Raw genomic sequence first — 23,703 nt, forward strand, 5'->3', positions numbered from 1 at the left:
ACCGTGGAAATGCAGGCTCTGTGACTGGCAGGTGGGATACTGTTTGGGGGTCTTTCTCCCTCTCTTCACACCTCCCTGGGTCCTGGGGATACAGTGCTGGCTCTTCTCATAGGTCTACCTGGGATGGGGCAGGATTTGAATCTTAGCCCCATGGCTCCCCTCTGTGGGATCCCTCAGGCAAGGTCCCCAACTCTGAGCCTCTCTTTTTCCCATCTGTAAATGGGCACAGGAGTTCCTCGCTCACAGGGCGGCTGTGAGGGCTCAGTGCCTGGCATTCAGCCAGTGCTCATGCTCTGCCCCTCTTTCTGGTGGGCGGGGCTCACCCTACCCCACCCTTTCCCCAGAGCCTCGGGTCCTCCCTACCGCACCCCTCCACCTGCTGCCCCAAACGACATTGCCCCTGACAGAGCTTCTAGGGCTCGGCTCTGACACCAGGCTCTGGTACCAGAAGGTCTAGAGGGGGTGAAGGGGTCCCTAAGAGACCAGAGACCAAGTTCCCAGGTGGTGAGTACAGATGGAGGTTGGAGGTGTCCGCGCAGGGCGGTTTCTGCCCAGTTGGGGGCAGCAGAGGGTAGCAAGTGACTGCCTGGGCGGCAGCTCCCAGAGGAGAGTGGAAATCCCAGGGGTTTGTGTGCCCCCCACCCCGACCCTGGGGCCATGGGGGTCCAGCTAAACAGGCTGCAGAGCCCACTGCCGGGTAGAGGGAACAGCTCAAATCAGGAGCGCCTGTAGGCAGCTGGGCCTGGCACTGTTGGCTGAGCTGCCTGGGCTGGGTTGACCAGGGAGCTGGGGGACCTCTGAAAGGGGACCGTCATCAGGGACACGGAGGGGGGCAAGATCTGGAGCCGAGGCAGCCTTCCAGCAGGAGGAAGGGGGTTGAGGGGGCCAGTGTGCAGGCTGGCACTGTCTCTGCACCGTGGTCACCAGGCTGGACCAATAGACCCTCCATCACGGTTGTCCTCTGATGAAGTCTGGCCGACCTGGGTTCGAATCCAGGCTCTGCCAGCTCCTTGCTGTCTGCATGAGGGCACAAGGAGGCAGGGGTGGGGCAGTCATAAAACCTGTTTTACACGGTCCGCTGGGTCAGGCCCTCTCCTGAGCCCTCACTGGATATCATCTCATGATACCATGAGGCAGATAACACAAATCCCACTTTGTTTAAAGTGACAAAACCAAGGCAGACGGAGAGTGAAGAACTTGCTGAAGCTCACTCAGCTCGAGAGCCTAGATGGTGAAGGTCTCACAGAGCCTGGCCCACAACAGGCAGCTCAGTCTCTGCCGGCCAGTGTTGTTATTCTTTCCATTTTATAGATGAGAACACTGAGGCCCTGAGAGGGGAGGTGCATTGTTCCAGGCCACACAGCCAATCGGGGACAGAGCTGGCACTCAGCCTCATCTTGTTCTGCCCCTGCCTTCAGCTGGCCTGGCCCTCACAAGTCAGAAGCTGCCTGGTGGGAGGGAACTGCTCCCCTCTTCCCACCCCACCCTGTGTGGCCCCTGTAGGCCTTCCCCTCCCCTAGGGGACCCAGGAAACTGGGTGTGGGGGGCAGGGCTCAGATGCCTTTGCTCCCACCCCACCCCCATATGAAAATGCAGTGATTGCCTCTATCACATACAGTGGCATTTGGGTTGGATCGCAGACATAATTATATCTGAATCTTTGGGTGGGAATTGTTTCCAATGCCAGGAGGCCCTCTTTGGAGGCGGCAGCAATGGCATCTGTTTCCGACACAAGGCCCTGCATGGGGATGAGTAACTTTTCCCATGGAATTGCTTAAAGAACATCTAAAATGAGCCATGATTGTTACTGCCCCGCTCCAGTGCCTTCGATGGCTGCCAGGGAGTGGAATCCAGCTCCCCAGCTGGCATCGAGGCCCCCGGGCCTGTCCCAGCATCCGTATAGGCTGGTCCTTCTGCCCACACTTCCTCCCCATTTCCGTTCCTCGAGAGCTCCTTCCCTCCCCTGTGCTCCGCCACAGACTCCTGCAGACTTCCCCTCCCCAGGCTCCAGAACATAGACACTGTGACTTAACCGTCCACCGGACGTGGTGACGTTCTCAAGGGCAGTGACTGTTTCTGATTTCTCTGAGCCCCAGGCATTGGGGCAGGGCCTCACCTGTCGCAGGCACCCGAGGGGTTTGTGGGGTGAAGGTATGTGAGAGACGCAGGGAGTGAATACATCCAGTGAGTGAGGGCGGGGTGAGGAGAGGGGGGTGAGTTTCCACCTCCTTGCTCCTGAGAGCCCACTGCACCTCTGAGGCGGAGTGGCCACCCGCGTGGGAGGAGGTCAGCACAAGTCACCCAGACCACTGCTGTCTTGCCTTGAAATTGACCTTGCCTCCACCCCATGATCGATCCCTCAGGGGCAGGACGCCCAGGTGAGCCTGGCCTGCAGACGGTAAATCAACCCAGGAGGAGAAATAGCCTATAAAATCCTCTCCCCAAACGGTGCGTTTTGTATCCTGCAGTGAAAAGGGCTTTTAAAAGCACTGCTCACTCAGGTGGATTTATGCAGCTGTCACCCACCTCTCCCCTCTCCCTCCCGCTAGTGTTCACCGGTCTCTGGGGCTGGAGCACCCTGGGGTCCTGGTGTTCCCTGGTGCCTCCTGGTCCAGGGAGAAGTGGGATAGCTCCTCTTCCCTGCCTTGATGCTCTGGGGCTATCCCCGGCCAGCTAAGTGCCTGGGACGGCAGGGTGGCGCAGTCTGACCCAGCAGAAGCTCCCTGTGGCCCAGCACAGGGCCTGAAGTTGAAGTCCCACCATTAGCACCCTTCCTTCAGGCAAGCTGTTGTCTCCAGAAGGTCCCCTTGTTGTCACCGGCAAATGGGTCACCAGGGAGGGGAAGGATGGCATGCCCAAGCTGGAAAGGGAGTTAGAGATCATCTAGACCAATCCTCTCATTGTACGGATGGGGAAACTGAGTCACAGAGAGGCTAAGGTGCTTGCTCACAGCCTCATAGTGCAGTAATGGAATTATGGAAGGTCTTGGGCTCTGGTGCAGACCACCTGGGTTGAACCCAGCTCTGCCACTTCCTGGCTGTGTGGCCTTGTGCAAGTAGCTTAATGTCTCTGAACCTCCGTTTTCTCATCTGCACATTGGGTTCTGAGAATTAAACAAGGTAAGTCATGTAAAGCTCTAATACAGTGCCTGAAGCTTAGACGGAGCTTAATAAATACATCTGGCTTGCTCTTATTAACGCATTGGAATAGTTCTCATTATTGTTAATAGCAGAGCTAGGTTTTGAACCCAGATTTCTTGAGTGTACGCATGGTTTTCTTGCCACTTCTGCTAGGCAGCCTCTGTTGAGAGCGTTCATTCACACAGAGTGCACAGAGCACAGGACTGGGTTGTTCTGATGGGGGCTAAGCAGTGAGTCACCCTGGGAAGACTGGCCTGGTGCCGGGGCCTCAGTGACAGGACCTGGAAGGAGGCAGAAGGAGACAGTAGAGAGCCTGCTGCAGGGGTGTGGCTCCCTGATGGAGTTGGTTTTCCACCAGACATGTGGCCCTTGTGCTGGACTCCCTGCCCCGAGGTCAGGACTGGCTGAGGGCTTAAAGAGCTGATGAAGTGTGTGTGTCCATCCTGACCTCTGGGGTGGGCTTACGAGGCTAAGGCAAGCGTTGACCAGCCAGAGGATTTATGGGAGTGAGTCACTCCCTGGCTGCTCTGGGTTATCACATCCCTGCTCGAGACCTTAGGAATGAGTGTCTGATTTCTGTTAACTGATGCCACTCAGTCCTGGGCACTGGCAGGTACCAGGAGGGTCTCTCTGTTGTCCTCATTTCCCCCTCCCACCTTCAGGCCCCCACCTGCTTCCCAACTGCGGCCCCCTCCTCCCTCCTCTAGACTCTCAGGGTTTCTAATGGGCCCCCTTGACCTGGGTGTCCTCTGCTTTGGGGAGGGGGTTGTATGTCCCATGTCATGAGCCTGGGCTCGGGTGTGTAACTTGGAGGTCGGAGGGACCTGTGATCACTCTGGGGCCCTCCAGGTCAGCCAGACCCGCTGCTGTCCTACCTCTACAATCTTTGCCTGTGCTGTGATTCTGCCTGGAATATCCCTATACGGCTGCCCTGCCCCACATGATCTCAGTAAGCCCACCTACTGCCTCACCTTCAGTGTTTCTATTATGCCTTCAAAAGCTGCCTCCTCCAGCAAGTCCACCCAGATTGACCCCAAGTGGAATCTCTTAAAAGGCCTCCCAGAGCACATTCTCTGCCTTTCTCCTTTTTCTCTTTTATTTGTTTATTCATTTAGGAAGTATTTACGGAATGCCTGCCAGGTGTCCAGCACTGGGGACCCAGGCCACGCTGACCCCCACAGTCCTGTAGGGGAGGAAGGCATGAAACAAATGCATGTACAACTACGACTGTGATAAGTCTGCAGGGAGATATGGCCCAATCCGAGGGCATCTGGGAGGCCCCTGAGGAGAAGACTGAAGAGAGACTGAAGGGTGTGCAGGGCCCGCCGGGCAAAGGGGGACTCTGTTCTAGGCAGTGGCAATAGCCTGGGCCAAGGCCCTGTGGCAGGAGGAGCTGGCAGTTCCAAAAGTGCCGCTGAAGCCACTGGGGCTGGAGCCCAGGAGGGAGATCATGAGGGGCCTTAGGCCTCACCAAGGAGCTAGGCCTTCATCCCAGGAGCCCAGGGGTGGCACTGGTCCATGGCAGGGTCTCATCTGTTTTTCCAAGGGTCCCTCTGGATGCTCTCGGAGAATGAACAGGGTGACAGGGTTGGGGACAGCCAAAGCAGCGAGGAGGCTCCCACAGGTGCCTCGGAACAGCCTGGGCCGCCTCTCCAGCTGGACCATGGGACCCCTGAAGGCAGAGAGCTAACGCTTCTTGGGGCTCAGCACATGGCGAGGCTCAGGAAACACGCCCTGAGTGAGCCATTGACCAGCCCCCTTCTCCATCACAGGAGCTTTGAGTCCTAGAAGTTGCTTCTGTAAGTTGCTGCCTTCTGTTTCCTTCTGGCTAATTGTTGGGCTGTCCCCTGGTGACCGAGCAAAGTCTGAGCAATAAAAACAATGACAATGATGGTGATGATGATAGTAGCTAATATTTTTACTGTGTGCCGGGAAATGGGCTAAGTTCTTTCCATGCATGATCTCACTGACTCGTTACAACAGTCTGTGAGGTAGCTACTATAGACCCCATCCTATAGAAGAGGAAACAGGCTCGGACAGTTAGGGCACTGGCCTAAGGCCCACAGTCATTAAGTGGTGGAAACCTCTACTACCTTGCCTCTTGGGGGAGGGGGAGGAAAGGTATTTGCATTTTACCCAGGGATTCCTAGACGTCAAGGTAATCCTAGGACCTAAAGAGGTGTGTCAAATGGTGGTGTTTGAGGTGTGGTGATGGGCAGAAGGAGAGATGTTTGGGGCAGGGGTCTCCAGCTCTGGGTAGGGGTGAGGCCCTGCAGAGCAACCTGCCAGGCCTCAAGGCACCCAGAAACCACACATTTAGGGAGCTGTGAAGACAGTTTTCAGGGTGTGAGAGAAGCAAGTAGGTCGTCCTCAGAGATTGGCACAAAGTGAGGCCCTGCCTGCAGAGCAGGCGAAATTGGGGCGGCAGCAACATGGAGCCCTTTTCTCCCCTCCGGCCCAAGATGTGGGCTTGTGGCTCTTTGAGCTTACCCGGCCCCTCTCCCTTCCTGCCATGGCTGTGAACATGAGCGCGTGTGGGCCGGTGTGTTTGGCCTGGGTGTCAGCGTAACTCTGTGAGTACCTGATGACAGTTGAATATATGTGTAAATTTGTGAGCCTGTCTCAGTATATTTGTATGTTTATCTGTGCGTTTCATGGCTGTGTATGTGTGTATTTGTGTGTGCGCTGGTCAGTGTGCATCTGTGTGTTTAGGTGTGTGTATCTGGTGGTGCTAGGGAGACCTGTTATGTTTATACCTGCATTTCTTTGTGGCCATGTCCCTCCCCGACATGTGCACCATCCATGTCCTTGAACCTGGGTGTGTTTCTCTCCCTGAGTACTTCTCCATGTGAACATGTTTGGGTGTAGCTATCCGGGCAATATTTTAATGCACGAGTGATCCTTGAGTGTCAGGCTCCAGCCCCTTCCCGGTCCTCATGGCCAGTGAATTGGTTCTCTTTGTGTGATCTGAGGAGTCTGGCTACCTTCTCTGGGTAAGGTGGAGTGTGGTGGTCTTATGTTCAAAGGAGCGCCGGCATGGGCTTAGTGAGGGTTCTGTGGGCTTACGGTGGCCTGTCAGTAGGTGGCCACTGGGAAGGCACCAACTTGATCCTGGCTTAAAATTCCTCCCACCTTTCACCTGTCACAGTGTCTGACATTCCACCGTTACTGAGTTATTCCCCAACTGGGACCCTCTTTGGTGGTGCATAGCTCCCAGGGGAGGAGGCCAGAGAGGCCTGGCAGCTTGCTGCGGGTAGAGCCCCAGGAAAGGGGAAGAGGGCAGGAGGAATTGTGCATCTGAAGAATTCAAGCAAAGCCACAGAAATTGCTGGTACTGTTAGTGCCAAACGTGGGAGAGCCCAGCTGTGAAAGGCAGCTGCTCTAGCTTTAGAGAATCATCAAATACCAGCACTGGAAAGGAGCTTGGTGATCACCCAACTCAGGCCCTCGGAGTACAGATGGGAAGACTGAGGCCTGGAAAGAGGAAACATGGGGAGCCTGGGAGGTTCTGGAAGCATTCTGGCATTGCAAAGAGCACTGGGCAAGGAGAAAGGGGACCTAGGTTCTGCCATGGGTCTGCCACTGCCCTGCTCAGTGACTCTGGGAAAGTCCCCCTGCCCTCTGGGCCTCGGGTGTCTTATCTGTATCATGTGGGCATTGGCCTGGCTGCCGGCTCTGGGCACTCCCAGCTCTCACGCTGCTATCTTAGAATAACATAGGACTCCTCACCACCCCCAGCCCCTTCCTGGAGCCTCTGCCAGGGTAGAGTGAGGTGTCCCTACCAGCCTGCCAAGGTGTCAGGTCTGCCTGCCAGCCTCTGAGCCCGGCAGATCTCCTCTCCTGGGGCTGAGAGAGGTGGTGATATCTGGATGGGATCTTCCCCGCCTTTCCTGTTTATTTAGGTGTGCTTTTGGCATTTGCACAGAGCCTCAGAAAGAAATTGAGAGACATGCCTGTTACAAGAGCCTCCTTCTTTGAAGGATATCTGTTTGGATGCAGGCCTTAGAAACGGCCACAAAGGAGAAGCTGGTCCGGGGCCGAGGGAGGGCCATGGGGCTCTACGTTCATCCTGAGCACTGTCGCAGGTCAGGCCCACCCACCCATCTGCAGTGACCCAGAGTCGGTTTGTTAAAAGGGAGAAGGTGATGAAGGCAGAATTGAGGATGCAGGACAAAATAGATGATGGAGTCGGGGGCTGGTAGAGCACCTACTATGTGCCATGCATGGTGCTGAGTGCTTTACACTCAGGTGAGACCAGTGGTGACACGTGACTCCCAGGTGCCCAAGTGGTGTTGCTGGAATACAAACCCATTGCCCCCCAAATGCTGCCTCCTGGATGGGGAGTGATGCACACGTGAGGATGGGACTGGGCAAGTCTCCCCTCCCTGAGCCACCAGGTCCTCACCTGTGAGCCCCAGGTGACAGCCCTGCACTCAGGGAGAAGCCCACCTTCCCTTCTTTCTTCTCTCCCCCCGGCCCAGCATGGTACCTGGGGCATGGGGAGGAGGGGCTGAGCAGTCACTTCCGTCCTGGCCTTTGACACGTGTGTGTGTGTGTGTACGCGCGCGCACGGCTCTGTGTGTGTGTGGGGGGGGGGCACGTGTGCATGTGTAAGAGGATCCCTGCCCCGCCTGCTCAGGAGAGGCTACAACTCTCCTGGTTACAATCCCAGCTCTACCACCTAACAGCTCCGCCACTCTCAGCAAGTAGCTTAAATTCTCTGAGGCTCTGTTTCCCCACTTGAAAACCCCAAACATCCTTCTGAAGCACATGTCCTCACGAGGATTCCTGATATGAGGCATCGGGCCCTCCTAGGCATCCCCTCTGCTCGGGCTCCGGATGTGTTCCGTGAGTGCCCCGGGCAGAGCGACCTGGCAGAGCAGGAGCCCGGAAATTGGTAATTTATCATCATCGTCATCACATGGAATGGATTGAAACGGTGAATGGAGAAATCACGAGTCTGGAATTCTGAAAGGCCTTTGAGAAAGCTTCCCAGCACTTCCTGGAGAAGCAGCACTGTGGCCGGGGTCAGTGTGGGGGCAGAGAATAGGGATGGGGGAGCGGCCGACAACTCGGGTCCTGCAAGCCAGAGACCCCATGGGCCTCTGTCCTCCGCTCGGGACTTTTCTTGCACTTTGGTCATTGACATGGATGGAAGCCCAAGGGGCTTGGACCATTGACATGGATTAGCTGGGAGGGAGGACATCTGCATGGGCAGAGTGAGCTGTCACCGAGGTGGGCAGAGGCTACAAGGGCTGTCCACACCCTGTCACCAAAGGACTGGGGGTGGTGACACCAGGCAGCAGCCTCGTGCAAAAGTCCCTGGGGCCTTAGTTGACCTAAGCACAGTGGCACAGCTGCCTGAGAAGCGCAGGGGAATGGGGCTGTGTTAGCAGAGACACAGCGCGCCATCTGGGGAGGGGGCAGGCTTGGTCCCCGAGGACTGTGCAGACGCCTTGCTGAGCTTTAGACACCAGACCCTGCGCCAGTGAATGAAAGCGGAGGCCTCCACCTGTGCAGCTCCACCCGCCCGAGCACTTTGAACCTCCGGAGTCTCTGTGAGGTTGCTTTAGAAGAGAAGTGCTTGTTTAAAAGAGTTCAAAACTACCAAACCGAGTGATTTTCTGTGGCTCCAGGATAATTTTTGCAAGCACATTCATTCATTCACTAGGCATGACACCAGCCCTGTCCCCACTGCCACGTTGCTTTCAAGTTCCTCAGAGAGCCCAGACAGACTCCCACCTGTGGTGGTCACATACCTCCTCGGGGCAAAAATTGGTGGCTGTATCAGAGCCAACCTTGGTAATAATAATAATAATAAACCTGGCAACTACTGTGTTTAGTTGCTTAGTATTTACTGTTTTACTGGGGATAGCTTACCTCATTTAATCCTTCCCACAACCCTATAGAGAAGGTATCATCCTTAACCCATTTTACAGATAGGGACACTGAGGCTCAGAGAGGTCCAGTAATTTTCCCACGGCTTATCTGAACTAAGATTTGAACACAAGCAGTGTGAGAGGACTTCAGCTGGCCTGAGGGGTTGATCAGCAGGGCTGGAGTATGTAGTCAGGGTCTCCTGGAGAAGGTGGATAAAGTCAGGCCCTGGGGGTGTGGAAGGGGAGGGGATCCATGGCTTTGTCTGTCCTACTTAATCCTCACTGCAGCCCCCACCCAGTTCACAGAGAGGCGAGGGACCTTGCCTACCATCTCACCGCCAAGGGTCTATGGAGCTGCATTTGAGCCCCATTTGTTTGCCTCTGGCTCCCAGCTCTCAGCCACTGGGCTGTCAGTGGGGTCCACGGCAGTGAGCATTGAGAACCCTGTTTTACTGAAAGAAGGGACGTGATTTGCCCACTGCCCCTCACTAAAGGTCGACTTGGGTCTAGAACAAGATTTTCTGACTTGAAGGCCAGTCAGTCCCTCTTCCTGAGTTCAGGGCTGCAGCTGACTCCAGAAATCATGTCCTGGTACCTGCCCATGAAGGGACAGGAGAAAAGGCTCGTCTCCCTTCATCCAGGGCTGGGCGAGGAGCCACCCTTGTCCCTTCACCCCAAGAAGGAGGTCAGTAAGCAAGCTATGAGGCTAAGCAGGGCAGGGAACTGGAGTCTGGGGTCTTTGATTAACCTTGCTGTGTCACCTTGGGAAAGGTCTCTGGGCATTATTCACTCTTGTAATACAGTCTTTTGGATCTGAGTCCCCTTCCAGCTGTGGCTTTCTGGGATAATGAGCATTTGTTAAGCCTGCCATATGTAGAGCCCTGAGCTGGGTCCTCTGGGGGACATAAGGTCCTCCATGGTGGGTATGTGTGGTGAGGTGGGGGACAGGTGAGCTCCCTGTCCTCTTGTTATTCTGTACACTGCTCACCTCATAGTGTTCATGTCGGTCTTGGTCACTATGCCTAGCACATAGTAGGCTCTTGACAAACGGTGAATGAATGAATATTATAGAGAGTTTGAGTCCCCAAGGTCATGGTCAGTTTGGGGAGGTACATTCAGAGTAGGCTTCAAGGATGCTTACAGGTAATGCTTATCAGAGGAGCATTAAGTGTAGCCTTGATGGGTGGGGGTGGGGAAGACGAAGTGATACTGTCCCACTCAACCTCTTAGAAGGAAGAAAACTTTTTTTTTTAAACTCAGGAATAGGATAAAGCCGTCCATATTGCTACATAATGAGCTCCATAAATTGTGAAACATGCTTTGTGGTTCTTTGTACCACAAGAGTGTAAAAAATTGTGAGATTTTAATCAGTGTAGAAAATAAAAACCAATAAAAAGTACAAGCCCATTGGGGGAACTTGCTTGACAACCACACCTGCGAGAGAAGAACCCATCCAAGTTAGCCAGGTGTATCTCCCCTCCTCCCACACCTGCCAAGAGGCCAAGGTTGGGAGACCCCAGAGCTTATTCAGGGGTGCAGGTCCCTGCCTTCATGCTGTGTCTCCCAGAGAGCCTGCTGTCCCCCTGGCCCGCCACCATTTGTGGTCCCTCTGCATTAGGCCTCGTCCTGTCTGTGGGTCACCACTCTGGAAGAGGGTCCCTCCTGCAGTCCCTAACCCCTAAGAGATAATTGTTAAACTGCAACTGATTAGAGTACCTTCATGGGTGATACCAAGCTGTAGAGGTGAGAGGCATTTGGACTCCACTGCCTGGGAAGGCCTGAATAAGGTGGCATTTCAGTTGGGCCTTGAAGGGTGTGCAGAATTCTGACAGGTGGCCACAGGGATAAGCCTTCTATGGATGGGAGAGATTGAGGGGGAGGCAAAAGTAGGGGCAGAAAGATGGGAAAAGGGAAAGCTTGAAGAGGGTGGGCGGAAGAGGGGGGGTCCTATGGGAAAATCTCTGACATTAGGCAGGTCTGAGAGCTGTGTGTCCTTGGGTGAGTCATTTCACCTCTCTGAGCAAGGTTTCTTCATTTGCAGAAAGGGATGTTTCTCTGTCATTTCTGTTTGTGTGGGTGACATGAGATGATGTGTACAACCAACATTTGCTCTCATCAGTCTCGGGTGCTAGGGCCATAGAGATGGACAGATCCAGTAAGGGCGTGGACTGCAGCAAATGTCCAACTCTCCCCCCAGAGCAGAGAGGGCCACCAAGCCTACCCTTTATTGTGTGATGGATGAAATATGGTGTTCAGATCGTGAACAACATTAACTCTAAAATGAGTTAATATCCCCATTCCCTTCTATCCTTATATCACCTGGAATTGAGGCTGGGGTGGGTGAGTGCCCAGAATCCCTCTCAGACAACTCCACCCACAGGGAATCCCTCTTCCTGCAGTTTTCCTCTCCCTCCAACTGCCTGAGGGCACCAAGTCCAGAACACCCCAGGCTGTGGCCCCTTGAGCCCCCAAATCTACCCCAGGGTAGACTGGTTCAACTTGCTGTACTGAACTCTGTCTCCTCCCTCTCTCTTCCATTAGACCCGGAGCTCTGGGGGCTGCGCTCAGCTTAGGTTCTGGTCTCAGAGTCCAGCGCAGTCTGATAGATGCATGAGTGGCCTAATGGGGAGGCCCGGCTGAGGTCTGTCATAGTCCTCCCAGGAGTGGACCCCTACCCACCATGGGTCATGAATGGGCCAGCAGGCAGCAGTCTCTCTAGAGAAGGTCCAGCCTTCCCTCAGACCTGGCTCCAAATCTTGAAGCACGCAATGGGGGTACTCAGCAAACCCTTCAGCCCCTCGGCCTCTCCTTGAGCTAGATACTAGGTCACACTGTCCCCAAGGTGGTTGCCCCTGCTGGGGTACAACGGTTCCAGGCAAAGGGCTCCACCCCGAGGGACTGTGACAGTCACCTGCGAAAGGAAAGACGCCCAGGTTAGGGGTCCAGGGTACTACCAGGAGCTGCGCTAGCCGGCCGTTCCCCGGAGGACCGGACGCCTGCTCGCAGAGCCTTAGTTTCCCCCATCTGTACCACCCGGGCTGAGAACATCGACCTCGCGGGTGGAGGAAGGCGCTTTGGCAATCCAGGACCGGGAGGGGGGCGTGGACTCCTCCAGGTGGGTGGCGGTGTGTGACCTCGTTACTGTAAGAGGTGAGTAGGCTGCTGCTGCGGAGGCCGCCGCCGCGGAGGCCCCCCGAGGGTCCCCGCCCCTCTTCAGCCCCGCCCCCTCAGCCCCCGGGGGCTCTCCCGCCCCCGCGCCCGGGGGGCTCGGGCGTCCTCGGTCTCGGCCGGCGCGGCTCGGCTCGGCGTCGCCATGGCAACAGCGGCTTAGGGGGCGGGGGCGACGTGGCTGGCTGGCTGGCTGGCTGGCTGGCGGCGCGGGGTGGGCTGGGCCGCGCTGCGCGGGCCGGGCCGTCGGCGCTCGGTCGGCGGGCGGGCGGCGCGGGCCGCGAGGTGCAGGGACCAGCCCGAACCCGCGCCCGCCCTCGGCCGCACGACCGCCCGAGCCAGGGCGCGGGTTCCGCGCGGGTCCCGGGCCCGCCGCCGCCGCGCTAACCCCGCCTCCCTTCCCCCTCTTGTCGCCCCGCGCGCAGGGCTTCCTCAGCCGCCGCCTCAAGGGCTCCATCAAGCGCACCAAGAGCCAGCCCAAGCTGGACCGCAACCACAGCTTCCGCCACATCCTGCCGGGGTTCCGGAGCGCCGCCGCCGCCGCCGCCGCCTCCGCCTCCGCCTCCGCCGCGGACAATGAGAGGTGAGCCCGCCGTCGCCGCCGGCCCGGCCTCCGCGCGCCGCCGCCCCGGGATGCGCCCCGGAGGGCGCGGGGACAAAGCGAGAGCCGGGCTGGGGCGCGCCGAAAGCGCGAGGGCGCCCCACGCCGCCCTCCGGCAACTTGTGGGGCCATCTCGGACGGGGGCGGGGCGCGACGGGAGGACCCTTCTCACTCCCCCAGGGGTGAGGACGGGGTGCCCGAGCCTCGGGGCGAGGCCGGGAGGGAAGTGCCCTCGCCGGGAAGTCCTGCCTCGCCTCGCCGAGGTGGGCATTGTTTCCCGGGCGGTGCAGTGCCCGGAGCTGGGGACAGAAGTGGCGCCTCCACCCCAGGATCCATCCCCTGCCTCTGGAGCCCTTGAGTGTCCGATACAAAAGGCATTTCGGCTGGGTTTTGCGGAGACCCAGCGGTGAGGAAAAGGGTGAACATCTGGAGGGGAGGAGCAGGGGGCTGGGCCGTTTAGGGGGCACATCTGCTGTAAGTAGGGCGCGTGCTCCGCTGGGGGCTGGGGCGAGCAGAGCGGGCAGTGCCGGGGCCCTGAGCTCAGGGGCATTGCCTGAGGCCAAGGAATAAGGGCCTCATCCTTTCCAGCCCGGGGCAGCTGCTTCCCTCCCTCACCTCTCCACTCCCAGGGGTGCCTCCTATTCCCTGTTTCCTTTTCCTAGGCAAGCCAGGAGCAGGTGTGGAAATTCCAAGGGGAGGTGGCTTGTGGGGCAGAGGAGGAGGAGAGGAGGTGGTTTAGCCTGCCAGGAGTCACTGGCAAGGAGCAGGCTTCAGTTCGCAAGGGCAAGCCCTCCTGTCCGCTTGCGGGGACACCGGGCGGACACAGCCTCTCGGGGCCCAGGTCCCCCCTCCTTGAGCCGTGCCAGCCCCAGCACCTTTCTGCTTGGGCACAGCATGGTGGTGGATTCTGGTGCCAGTTAGAACGTGTTCCTGCTCAGCTAAGTGGAGGTGAAAGAACGGGCGGGCAGCAAGGAGCCTTTTCGGCATTCAGCCCCAGCATCTCAGGCCCCTGGCATCTGCCTTCCTTCAGAGGGCTGTGCCCCTGTGTATGATTGGTGAGTTGGCACTCCCTGTAAGGGAGGCACAGGTAGAATGAAAATGTCTCTCCCCTCCCCCTTGGTTCCAGCAGGCAGAGGAGTACAAGTTATAGCCCAACTCCTGCCCAAGGTTGAGTGACTGTTTAACTGACCCCTAGCATCTTCCCGAAGAGTACTCTTTCCACTCTCCAGGAGAATTACTAGACCTTTAATTTCCATCAGCCCGGAGCTGCTCTCTCTAATGCATCCTCACCACTGCCTGCAGCTGGTTTCCTGCCCCAGCTGCCAAGCCCAGCCCGAGGCAGGACCCTCAGCCTTTTTCTGATGGCCGTGGTGCCCCAGGGGACCAGGCGTGCCCTGGCAGGAAGATTTAGCCAAGCCAGAGCTCAGCGCTGGGTGCAGCCACTGCGTCTTTGAGAATCTCGGTTCCCATCTTTGTTATTGTCTGGGCGGCAGGCCACCCGGTTTGCTGCCTTCCTCCCTCTGCCCGGCCCCTTCCTCTGGCTTTCTTCCTCAGGAACATGCCCTTCTCTGCGCTTTCCTTGGTGGGGGTCAGGACCCTCTGCACCCGCATGCAGGGCCTCGTGTACGTACCCAGTTTTGTGTGCATGTGTGGGTGTCCGGGGAACAGGAGAGACGGCGGGCGGTCCGGCCTCTGAGTGTGCCTGCCCTCCTGGGAGCAGACAGCGTGCATGCCATGTTTACCTCCCTCCAGCGGGAAGCCTGCATGGAGACGCCGGCGAGCGCTCGGCTGGCAACCCTGGCCGGAGGTCAGGGCCTGGCTGAGATGACCTGGAGCAGGTCCTGCCCAGCTTGGCCTCAGGTCAGCTTTGCCACATGCCGGAGGGGCACGGAGGGCGGTGGGTAGGGAGTAAGACTACAGGTCTGTTTCTAGAAACGGTGGTAAACGGTAGCGGTTGGAGCAGAATGTCACTGACAGTGGTGTGGAATTGTCTTATTAATTTTCTATAAACAAAATCTGGCTTGGTGGCTTCTCTGGCACAGGAAGGGAGCCCAGACTTGCCACGGACAGGCAGAGAGACTGAGTTTGAAGTCCTTCTGTCCAGCCTTGGAGCGGCAGTGGGCTTTACTCGGACTGGGGTCTCCTGATGTGCTGCTTTGCTTTGAAGTAGGTTTATCGGCTGCTGGTGGGATGGCTGGGCAGGTGTTTCTCTGGGGCAGTCCCTGGATTCGCCCTGTTTGGAGTTGAGTGAGTCAAGCCAACTCTGGCGACCCCCACCCCCCTCCCCCCAGCTCACGGTCAACGCTGGGTGAGTGGAGAGGCGCCTCCCTCCGCTCTGCCGTGGGGTGGTGGTGGTGGTGCTGCTGAAGGCTGGGAAGACGGGACGGCTGCCTTTGGCTTGGCTCATGGGACCCCACTGGGCTGGCTCAGCAGTGAGGAGGGCGTTGACTCCCGGCTCCATGGGACCCCACTGGGCTGCCGTGCCTCTCCCTGGGAAGGGGGTAAGTGCAGAGACAGCGGCCTCACTGAGGAGATGGGCACGGGAAGGGGGCTGGGGGCCTCTAGGGTGGCAGATGTGAGCCCCCGTGGCCGCCTCATGTGGAGAAGGAGCACAGGGGACTCAGGGGCGGCCACTTGGGTTCTGACTCTGGATGAATCTGTCTGCTTTATGGCTGCTGAAGCGGCTTTGTTGCACGCTCTCTGTGCTGGGGAGGTTATTTTCTTTTTGAGCTGGGATTCTCTCATCTGGGAGCTTTTTTTTTTTTTCTTTTTTTGCGCTGGGATTCTCTCCTCTGGCTTCTCTCATCCAGTTGGCTCCGTTCTGGGATCTTTCAGCTCCCTGGGAAAGGAGTCTGCCCCAGGTGTGGAGACGCTGAAGTTGGCTGATGCGGGGAGAGGGCTGAGGCCTGGTTGTGAGGCTGGGGTCAAGCCAGCCAGGGCTTGGTGGGCACAACTGGGCTCTGGGGTCCCCGAGGACCACAGGACAGGTTTGAGCCTTTGTACTTATTTCCCTGAAGACAGCCTGGGGGAGGTTCCCAGCCGGTCTCCAAGATCACTGGACGCCTCAACGCTCATTTCTCCTTTGGAGGTTTTGGAAATAAGCACCAAGAACAGGTAATCATTTCCCGTGGATAACAGAAATGAATGCCGCTCGGAGGCTTTCCAGGTGAAAGGTGTGCTGGCAAAAGCACTTTTGTTTTGCAGGCTGGAAATGTTCCTGCTTCATTTACAAGACTGTTTTAATGTTGGTAAAAGCGATCTCGGATGTTGTGCTTCTGCCTTCCCAGAAGATAATTTCCAAGTCACTCATTTATTTATTAATGTTGCTGAGTAGCTAGGAGGGTCAGCTGGCAATACTGTGCTTTCCTCATTTTTTTTTCTCCCTGATAGTGTATCTGGGTGAGTCTGGCCCTCCACACAGGCGGGCAACCCAGGTGCAGTTACCCAAGGCTGATATGTGTGGAGTGAGAGATTGATTTCCCTTACAGGGAGTATGTGTGTTGCCTGGAGTTCCCACACCTGAAAGTTACTAATGGTAGGATTCCAGGCAGTGTAAGACTAGGGAGGGAGATAATTTGGAAGTGGGGGGAGGGGGCTTTCAGGGACCCTCACCCGGCCCTGAGTAGGCAAGAATCAATTTTACCCCTTTGGGTGAGGCATTCCTTGGTGGGAGGAGAGGAAGCTTGATGAGGAACAGGAAAAAATGGAAGACGGAATCTGTTTTCTGTTGACAGTAGGTACAGGAAGGGCTGGGCAACCAGGCCTGGGTTTTCTCCACTCGCTCCCTCCCCTGCTGTAGACAGGGAGAGCCTGGTCCTTCTCTGCCTTCCCTTGGGTGATGTTGAGATGATTGGGCATCTTCGTCTCTGGGAATAATGGGAAGTATGTGATCTTTGGATTTGAAGCCAGGCATTCCTGGGGCAAGTCACTTAACCTTTCTGAGCCTCAGTTTGCACATTGGCAAAATGGGCCTGATGATAATAATGTCGTTGGAAACGATATTAATATATTCAGCATGTGTTTAATAGAAAATGTCTGTCCTGTTCAGTACTGTTTCCTTAGCAACTCACACTGGGTCTTCCACGTTTCTTAAATGTTTCTAAAATTTTATTAAATAAGTTATAACACACGAGAGCGGTTAGACAAGTGTGTTTTAGGTTTTCAGTAAGCGGTAGTTAATATTGGTGGGGAACAGGCCCTTCATCTTGGTAAGCCTCAGTTTTCTCATCTGCAGCGTGGGAATAATAACATGCAATCGTGCGGTGTTATTTTGAGTTCGAGCGATAATACTCTATGTTGCTGTCCCTCATAAGGTGAAAGGGGCTGTACAGAGGATCATTACTACTTTGAACACAAGAAATAGCCAAGTGGAATGACCCTGGTTCTTGTCTACACCTGGGAAAGCAAACCTCTACTATATGTGTTTTAAAAATTGATTTGTAAAGTTCACTGTTCCATCTGATGTTCAGGCCATACTTGTTTTTAGTAATTTAGGCGTTTAGGTTATGTCTAGTTTTTCTTTATTAAAAATGGTGCTGGTATTTAATCCTTGAGTATGCATCATTTATCTGCATCTGTGATTGATTTCATGAGGTAAAGTCTTAGAATTACTAGGTGGAAGAATATGAACAGTTTCAGGCTTTTGATAAAAATGCCTCCCATCGAGAGCCTGTAGTATACACTCCCCCAATGATTTTTGAGGGTGCTCACCTGTTTCCTTAGACCTTTAAAAACATTGGGTGTCATCATTAACACAATCTTTGTCATTTGTATAGGCAGAAAAATTCTTTGTTATTTGCATTTCTTGCTTGTTAGTGATTGAACACTGTTTTCCTGAGTTTAATGGCCAGTAGTGCTGCTGCTTTTGAGTCTTGTCTGTTCGTGTCCTTTGCCTTCTGAACGTTCTGACAAGGCCCTTGCAGGAGTCTTAGTTGCCCTGTTTGGCTTTCCTCAGCTCTGAGAGGCCTCATGTAGGTGGATCTTTGTTAAATGGGTCTCTGTCTACCAAGCGGTATGGCTGGGAATTCATTAATTACCTGCAAGGAATGCTTCCCAGCTCCCCCCTCCTCTGCTCTCCTCTCCATAAGGGAATCAGATTTAATTCTTAATCCGATAATTATCATAAGGAGGCCTGGCATTTACACAGCACCTTGAAAGGTCTTTCACCATGCAGAATAGGTAGGTGGTGAAGGGACTGTTAGATTCAGGGAAACTGAGGCACAGGGTCAAAGGCGTGGTGGTGGGACCATTACAGAAGCCAGGCCTCATGACCACGTCCCGACCCACCTGCAGCATTGTTCTTGGATCCCCATGGGCACCTTTGGGGCAGGGCTGACTGGAGCCCCACTAACGAGCACATGATTCTGAGCCTCATCTCCGGAGGGAGGGGAAAGCCACAGAACATGACCCAGACTTGGAGAAGAACCAATTTATTTTTGCTTTCTCATTTTTATCACCCTCCTTTTAGATCTGCAGCTCCCTCGTGTATCTTCCAGAGATCTGAGCCGGGCAATATTTTTAGGAACGGTGGAAATTAGCTAGTGAGAATGTGATCAGCCCCAGGCTGGGGTTTTAAAAGCTAGAGAAGCCTTTTTTTGTACAAGTGTCTGTAGGCATGTGTACATCCATGAGTGCGTGGTTTTGTGTGTCTTACAAGTACGCATCTGCCCTCATGAAGGTGTGTGTGCGTTATATGTAAGTGTCCTTGTACATGTCTGTGCATCTGAGATGAGTAATCGCATGTAAAGCATTTGGAACAGTGCCTGGCACTTCATGTTGGGTTGGCACATGAAGTGGCTCTTTTTGTAGGTCGAATATGGACATACGGTTCATTCTAAGTGCTCAATGAGTGCTGGCTACCGTTCTTACTGTGTCTGTTTTCTTATGTGTACGTGTCTATCGGCATGTGCGTGTGTGTTTACATACATCCTGTTTCGCCGTGTGCGTGGTGTGTTCTGTGTTTGCGCTCTCACATGTGCGCATCTGCGTGCGTGTGTGCAGTTGGTGTCTGGGCGTGTGGCCACCGAGCTGGCCAGTTTTGTGAACAAACTGCCTGCCTTCTTGGGGAGAAGAGCCTCCCAGGGCTCAGCATATCCCCAGGCCGTCAGGACAGCCACCCTCTGAGTCCCCTCATGCCTTTAGGTGCCTGCAGAGCCCAGGCCTGGGTGCCAGGCCTGAGGGGTGCTGTGGGTGAGGCCTTTCGCATTCTCCCAGAGTAACCCTGCTTATTTCCAGGTCCCATGTCTGAGGATATGCAAATTGACTCTTTAATGGAATTCCTTTGCAAAATATTACTTGAACCAGAAAGTTAATTACCAGGCTCTAATTAATGGCTACTTTAGAGGGCCACAGAAGCGAGCTGGAGATCATAGGGAGACCGAAAAGGCAAGAAGGAAAACATCCAGCTCCCACGGCTGGCGTGTGACTCCTTCCCAGGTGGCAGGGCCCACTTAGCTCCTCCCCCACCCGCCCTCCTGGGTGACTTGGTGCGGTGAGTGGAAAAGCGCCCCTTGCTAATGCTGGGTCTCCTGGCCGACAGTCCATCCGCCTGCGAGGAGTGGCTTGGGCCGCATTCCCAGCCTGGGGTGGGGTATGTGAGTGGCCACGGAGAGCAAGCCCGGACTGGCGGATTGACATGAGGCTGTACCACTCCTACCCCCACCCTCTGAGGCCCCAGAGCAGCCAGGTGACATGCCTGAGGCCTGGGCTATGGACGGGACAGTCACCGGCCACTCTACAGTGAAACTAACCCCTTTGCTACTCCTCTAGCGGCCTTTGGGCTGCTGCCTATGGGACCCCTCCTCCCAATTCCAGAGTTTGAGGCAGCTTCTCAGAGGACCAGATCTCCACCAGGGGCGTGCTCCCCCTCAGTGCTCAGTGTAGAGTCACCTGTGATCCTGCCCACCCACGTCAGAGGACAGGCTGAGAGCCCAGAGGAGATGACTGTGAGGGGAGTGATGCGGAAGTTACCCCTCCCAGCTGGGGGCACCAGGAAGGGTGGCCTGTGTTACTGTCCCCTCCTGGGACAGAGGGAATCTCCGTCCTCTGTGGGCATGTGTGAGCCTGTGGGTGGGCACACAGCATCTCACACATACTGGGGGCACAGCCTGGGCTGCCTCCCAGGTCCTGCCTATAGGCCACACCACATGCCCACTGGGCGTGCACATGTAAGAACCTTCCTTGGCAACTGGAAGCCAGGTCCCTGTGGAAGCCACCAGTTGTGCACCAGAGGTCCCCTCTGAGCCAGGCGGGTGGTGCGGTGAGGACCCAGGGGAAGGAGAGGGAGACGGGATCCCTCCTGCAGGGTCCCTGGCAGCCTATCTGGGAATACTCTGTGCGTTCCTGGGGAGGGTAAGAAGTGACCCCAAGGTTGGAGGTCAAGCCTGATCCTGGGGGTGTGCCAAGAATAGGGCGTTCCCCAGACACCCCCACTCGCACCCGCTCAGGAAGCCTGCGTGCACCTGACCCCTGGGGTCGTCCCCTCGAAGGCCGCGGCTGATGGCGGCCTGGGGCGGGCTGCCGGGAGGCCCGAACACAGCACTTGCGCTTTGGGGAGGCACTGGGGGTCTGCCTGGTGATGAACTGCCAGGAGGGGGGGGGGCCAGAGGGCAGCCTCCAGGGCGTCTTTGCATTCTCCCAAAGGCAGCTGAGCAGGGCTTTGTCGCCCCACCTCCTGCCGCCCCTCCTGCTGCCGCTTGTACCTGGACTGCCACAGGCCAGGCTGGAGCGCAGGAACCTGCCTCCTGGGCCTGCTGCACTGCTAGCTCGGAAAAGCCACAAGTCTGTCTCCCCGTGTCTCCAGGGGGGCTGGCGGGCCAGGAATTGGCCCAGATAGAAGGTTGGGTTTGCACTTTTCCCCACAGCAGGTGCTCTGAGGGGTGAGTTACTCCTTGTCACAGTGATCCCCTGCCTCCCTTTTCTGGTGGGCAGCCCCCATGGGGGAGCTGAGGGGTCCCGGCTGGCTCTGGCCAGGGCCCAGTTAACGCCGGGACCATCGCCTGCCTCGGCTAGCCCTGACCTTTTCTCCCAGCCCTTGTTTGCAGGGCCTGGTTGTAAAAGAGCACTTCGGGTAGAAATATAGATGCCACCGTGGTAGCACAGGCTCTAATTTGATGCGACATTGTCCTGGGGAGTTTTCATACTGAGGGCAGTGAGTTAGTGCAGCAGCTCCCTGTGCCCACTGACTAAGGGGAAGTTAATTTCATGCTGTCTTGTTGACATTCGCAGTGGAAGCTTCCTGTTGCAGCTGCAGACTGTTAGCATGTGAAGGATGTGTGCGCCCAGCAATTACTGTTTCCGGCTGGGGAGGAAATTGATTAATAGATTGTTCACAGCCCCACCCCTCTACTCCTATTACCCTTCTTTCCCCCTTTCCACCTTCCCCAGATTTCATCAGGAAACTCAGTCCCAGAATTGGCTCTGATAAAACCCCACTCTTGTCTTGGAAGCTGAGGGCCTGGTCCCTGAGCAGGACTGACCAGCCCGCCCCAGGCAGGACCCCTGATAAAATGTAGATTCTTGGGCCCCACCCTAGACCTTCAGAATTAGACTCTGGTGGAGCAATCACCAGCTTGCCTAGGCACTGCTATGTTCTTATTGATTCCTCATAGTAAGAGGGTTTTTTGTTTCTCATTTCACAGATGTAGAAACTGAAACTCCAAGAGGGGAACATGACTGGCCCAAAGTCACACATTGGGGGACCCCATGCCTAGGCGATCCATTCCCTGGTTGAGGCCTAGAATCTTCCCATTAGCGTGCCGTGCCCTTTCTTATTAAGGTTGTGATGTCTTTTGAACTAACCTTCCCCCTCCAACAGGAGTGCCAGGAGCCCCGCCTGTGCTTGCCCGGGGCTCCCCGCTGTTAAAAGCACTTTCACACTGGTGCTCTAGCTCTCCTAAGGGCGCCTGGAGCAATTAGGGCATTTATGACTGTGGTCTGCGTTCTACAGGCAAGATGGGGGAGGCTCAGAAAGGTGAAGGGGCAGAGTTGGAGTTGACACTTGTCTCTTAGCTCCAGGTCCAGTGCTTGGCCCACCTGAGCCACTGAGGCCCGCTCCTCTTGCCGACTTCCTAGTTACAGGTGGTTCAGAGAGGTGTAGTCACTCCTCTCTGGGGTCACCAGGATCAAGTGAGTGGCAGTAATGTGATTCAAGCCCAGGTCCACTGAGTCAAAGCCCATAGGACAGGACTAGCCAATGTTTCAGGCCTGGAAGGTGCCCTTGGCCCCCACCTGGGAGTGGAGCTCTTTAAGCACAGCCTGGAGAGTCTCGGCTCAGGGGTGAGAGTGGCTGTCTGTGCAGAGGCCCCCGGGAGAAGCCAGGTGGCCTAGGCTGTACCCCCCAACTGAGGAGGCCGGATGCCCGCTGAGATTGGGAGAGAAAGATGGGGGAGGGTGGGGCAGGGGGAATCTGGGCCTGTGGGCCATGGAGCTGGAATTTGAACCCATGACTGCCTTCTGGCCCCATCCCCTGCGCTGCCAGCTGCTGGGAGGTCAGCAGGTGTGCTGGAGTCAGCCACCCGGAGCTCAACTGACTGCTTCTCTTTGAGCCTCAGTTTCTCCATCTCAACAAAGCAAAACAAAGACTAATATCTCAGTGCCCAGGACTCTGGGATTCCTGGAGGGGAGGTACCTAGCACAGGGTAGCGTCCTGTCTTTCCCGGCCTTTGCTGCACCGCCTTCAGGTCATGAAGTCCCTGGAGGTGACGTGGGATGGAGCCATGGTAGCAGGTGGGACAGGATGCCTTTCGTCTCTGCACTCTTCATGGCGAGCTTCTCTGAGTGCTGCGATATCACCACCACCCACCAGTCGCTACCCTGCGTGGCCACCTTTGATGGGCCGGGCTCCTTTCCTGCATTTTCGCACGTCATCCTTACACCAGCACTCTGTACGATATTACTGTCCTCATTTTACAGAGAGGAAAATTGAGGCCCAGAGAGACTGAGCCACTTGCCCAAGTCACACGGCTCGTAGGTAGGATCCAAACCCAGGTGAACTGGCTTTACTATCTAAGGCCCTGCCATCAACCACTATTCTCATGGTCTCTGTTTTCCAGATGACCTGCTCAGTCAATAATATCATCACTAACCTACCTGCCATTTATGGAGCGTCTGCTGTGTGCCAGGCACTGTGCACTGTCTGTACGTCGTCTCTAATCCTCTTGACTACCCTTGTTTTATCCTCCCTCCATTTTACAGGTGCTGAAACTGGCCTCAGAGGGGTAAAATCACTTATTGGGGATTACCCTTGTGATGGATTGAGAATCTAGGTCTCTTTGGACTCAAAGCCAAGGCCCTCTCCAGTATAATAGTTAACATGATGGACAGATCCTGTGGGCCAGGCCTGCTCTCAGCCCTTCACAGAGAGGAACCCACTCCATCCTCACAACAGCCCACGTGCTACACGCTGTTGTTATCCCTGGTTTTCAACCAGGAAATGTGAATTGCACAGCTGGAATGGCAGAGGTAGGATTCGAACTCAAGGAGCCTGGCTCCCAGGTCTGTGCTGTTAACTACTGCCCAGTGCTGCCCTCTCCCTGCCTTACAGATGAGAAACAGAGGCTCCGACAGGTAAAAGCCGCTTGCCCCTATCAGACAGTAGGTGGGTGGCATAGACGGGATTTGCACCTAGATGTTTCCAGAGTGTTTTACTGTCTCCCACATGAAAGAACATGACAGCCACCAGAGGGGGCTGGGGCAGCGTCCCGGGGCCACCCCGAGCTCTGAAGGAGGCTACTATGGGTGCTAAAGTCCTGAGGGGGCGTGGGGGGTGTGTGTGGCAGTGGAGGTGGGCCTTCCTCCTGGTCTCAGTGGGTGGGGTCCCCAGGCTGTGAGGGTAGGGCCGGCTCGGGGACTGCCCCCGCATTGGCAGTTGCTCAGTGATTACAAGTGTCTTCCTCCTTGGGCCCCTACCTCTCTT

The 23,703-nt window shown here is 55.9% G+C and overlaps 1 protein-coding gene across 14 annotated transcripts in view; it reads left to right on the forward strand.

The window, feature by feature from the left end:
- LOC118896682 (DAB2 interacting protein) overlaps nucleotides 1-23,703 on the forward strand; it is a 193,638-nt gene that overhangs the window by 97,734 nt on the left and 72,201 nt on the right. For 13 of the 14 annotated variants that reach the window (XR_005020244.1, XM_036854839.1, XM_036854837.1 and 10 more), the window contains one exon: nucleotides 12,613-12,770. The exons of the other annotated variant lie outside the window; for it this stretch is intronic. Coding sequence is in view for 11 of the 13 variants with exons in the window: in XM_036854839.1 (XP_036710734.1) it covers nucleotides 12,613-12,770 (158 nt within the window). In the remaining 2 variants the exon portion in view is untranslated. The remainder of the gene's footprint in view (nucleotides 1-12,612; nucleotides 12,771-23,703) is intronic. 14 annotated transcript variants of the gene reach the window in all.

This window comes from Balaenoptera musculus, chromosome 6, assembly GCF_009873245.2.
Source record: "Balaenoptera musculus isolate JJ_BM4_2016_0621 chromosome 6, mBalMus1.pri.v3, whole genome shotgun sequence".
Lineage (NCBI taxonomy): Eukaryota > Metazoa > Chordata > Mammalia > Artiodactyla > Balaenopteridae > Balaenoptera > Balaenoptera musculus.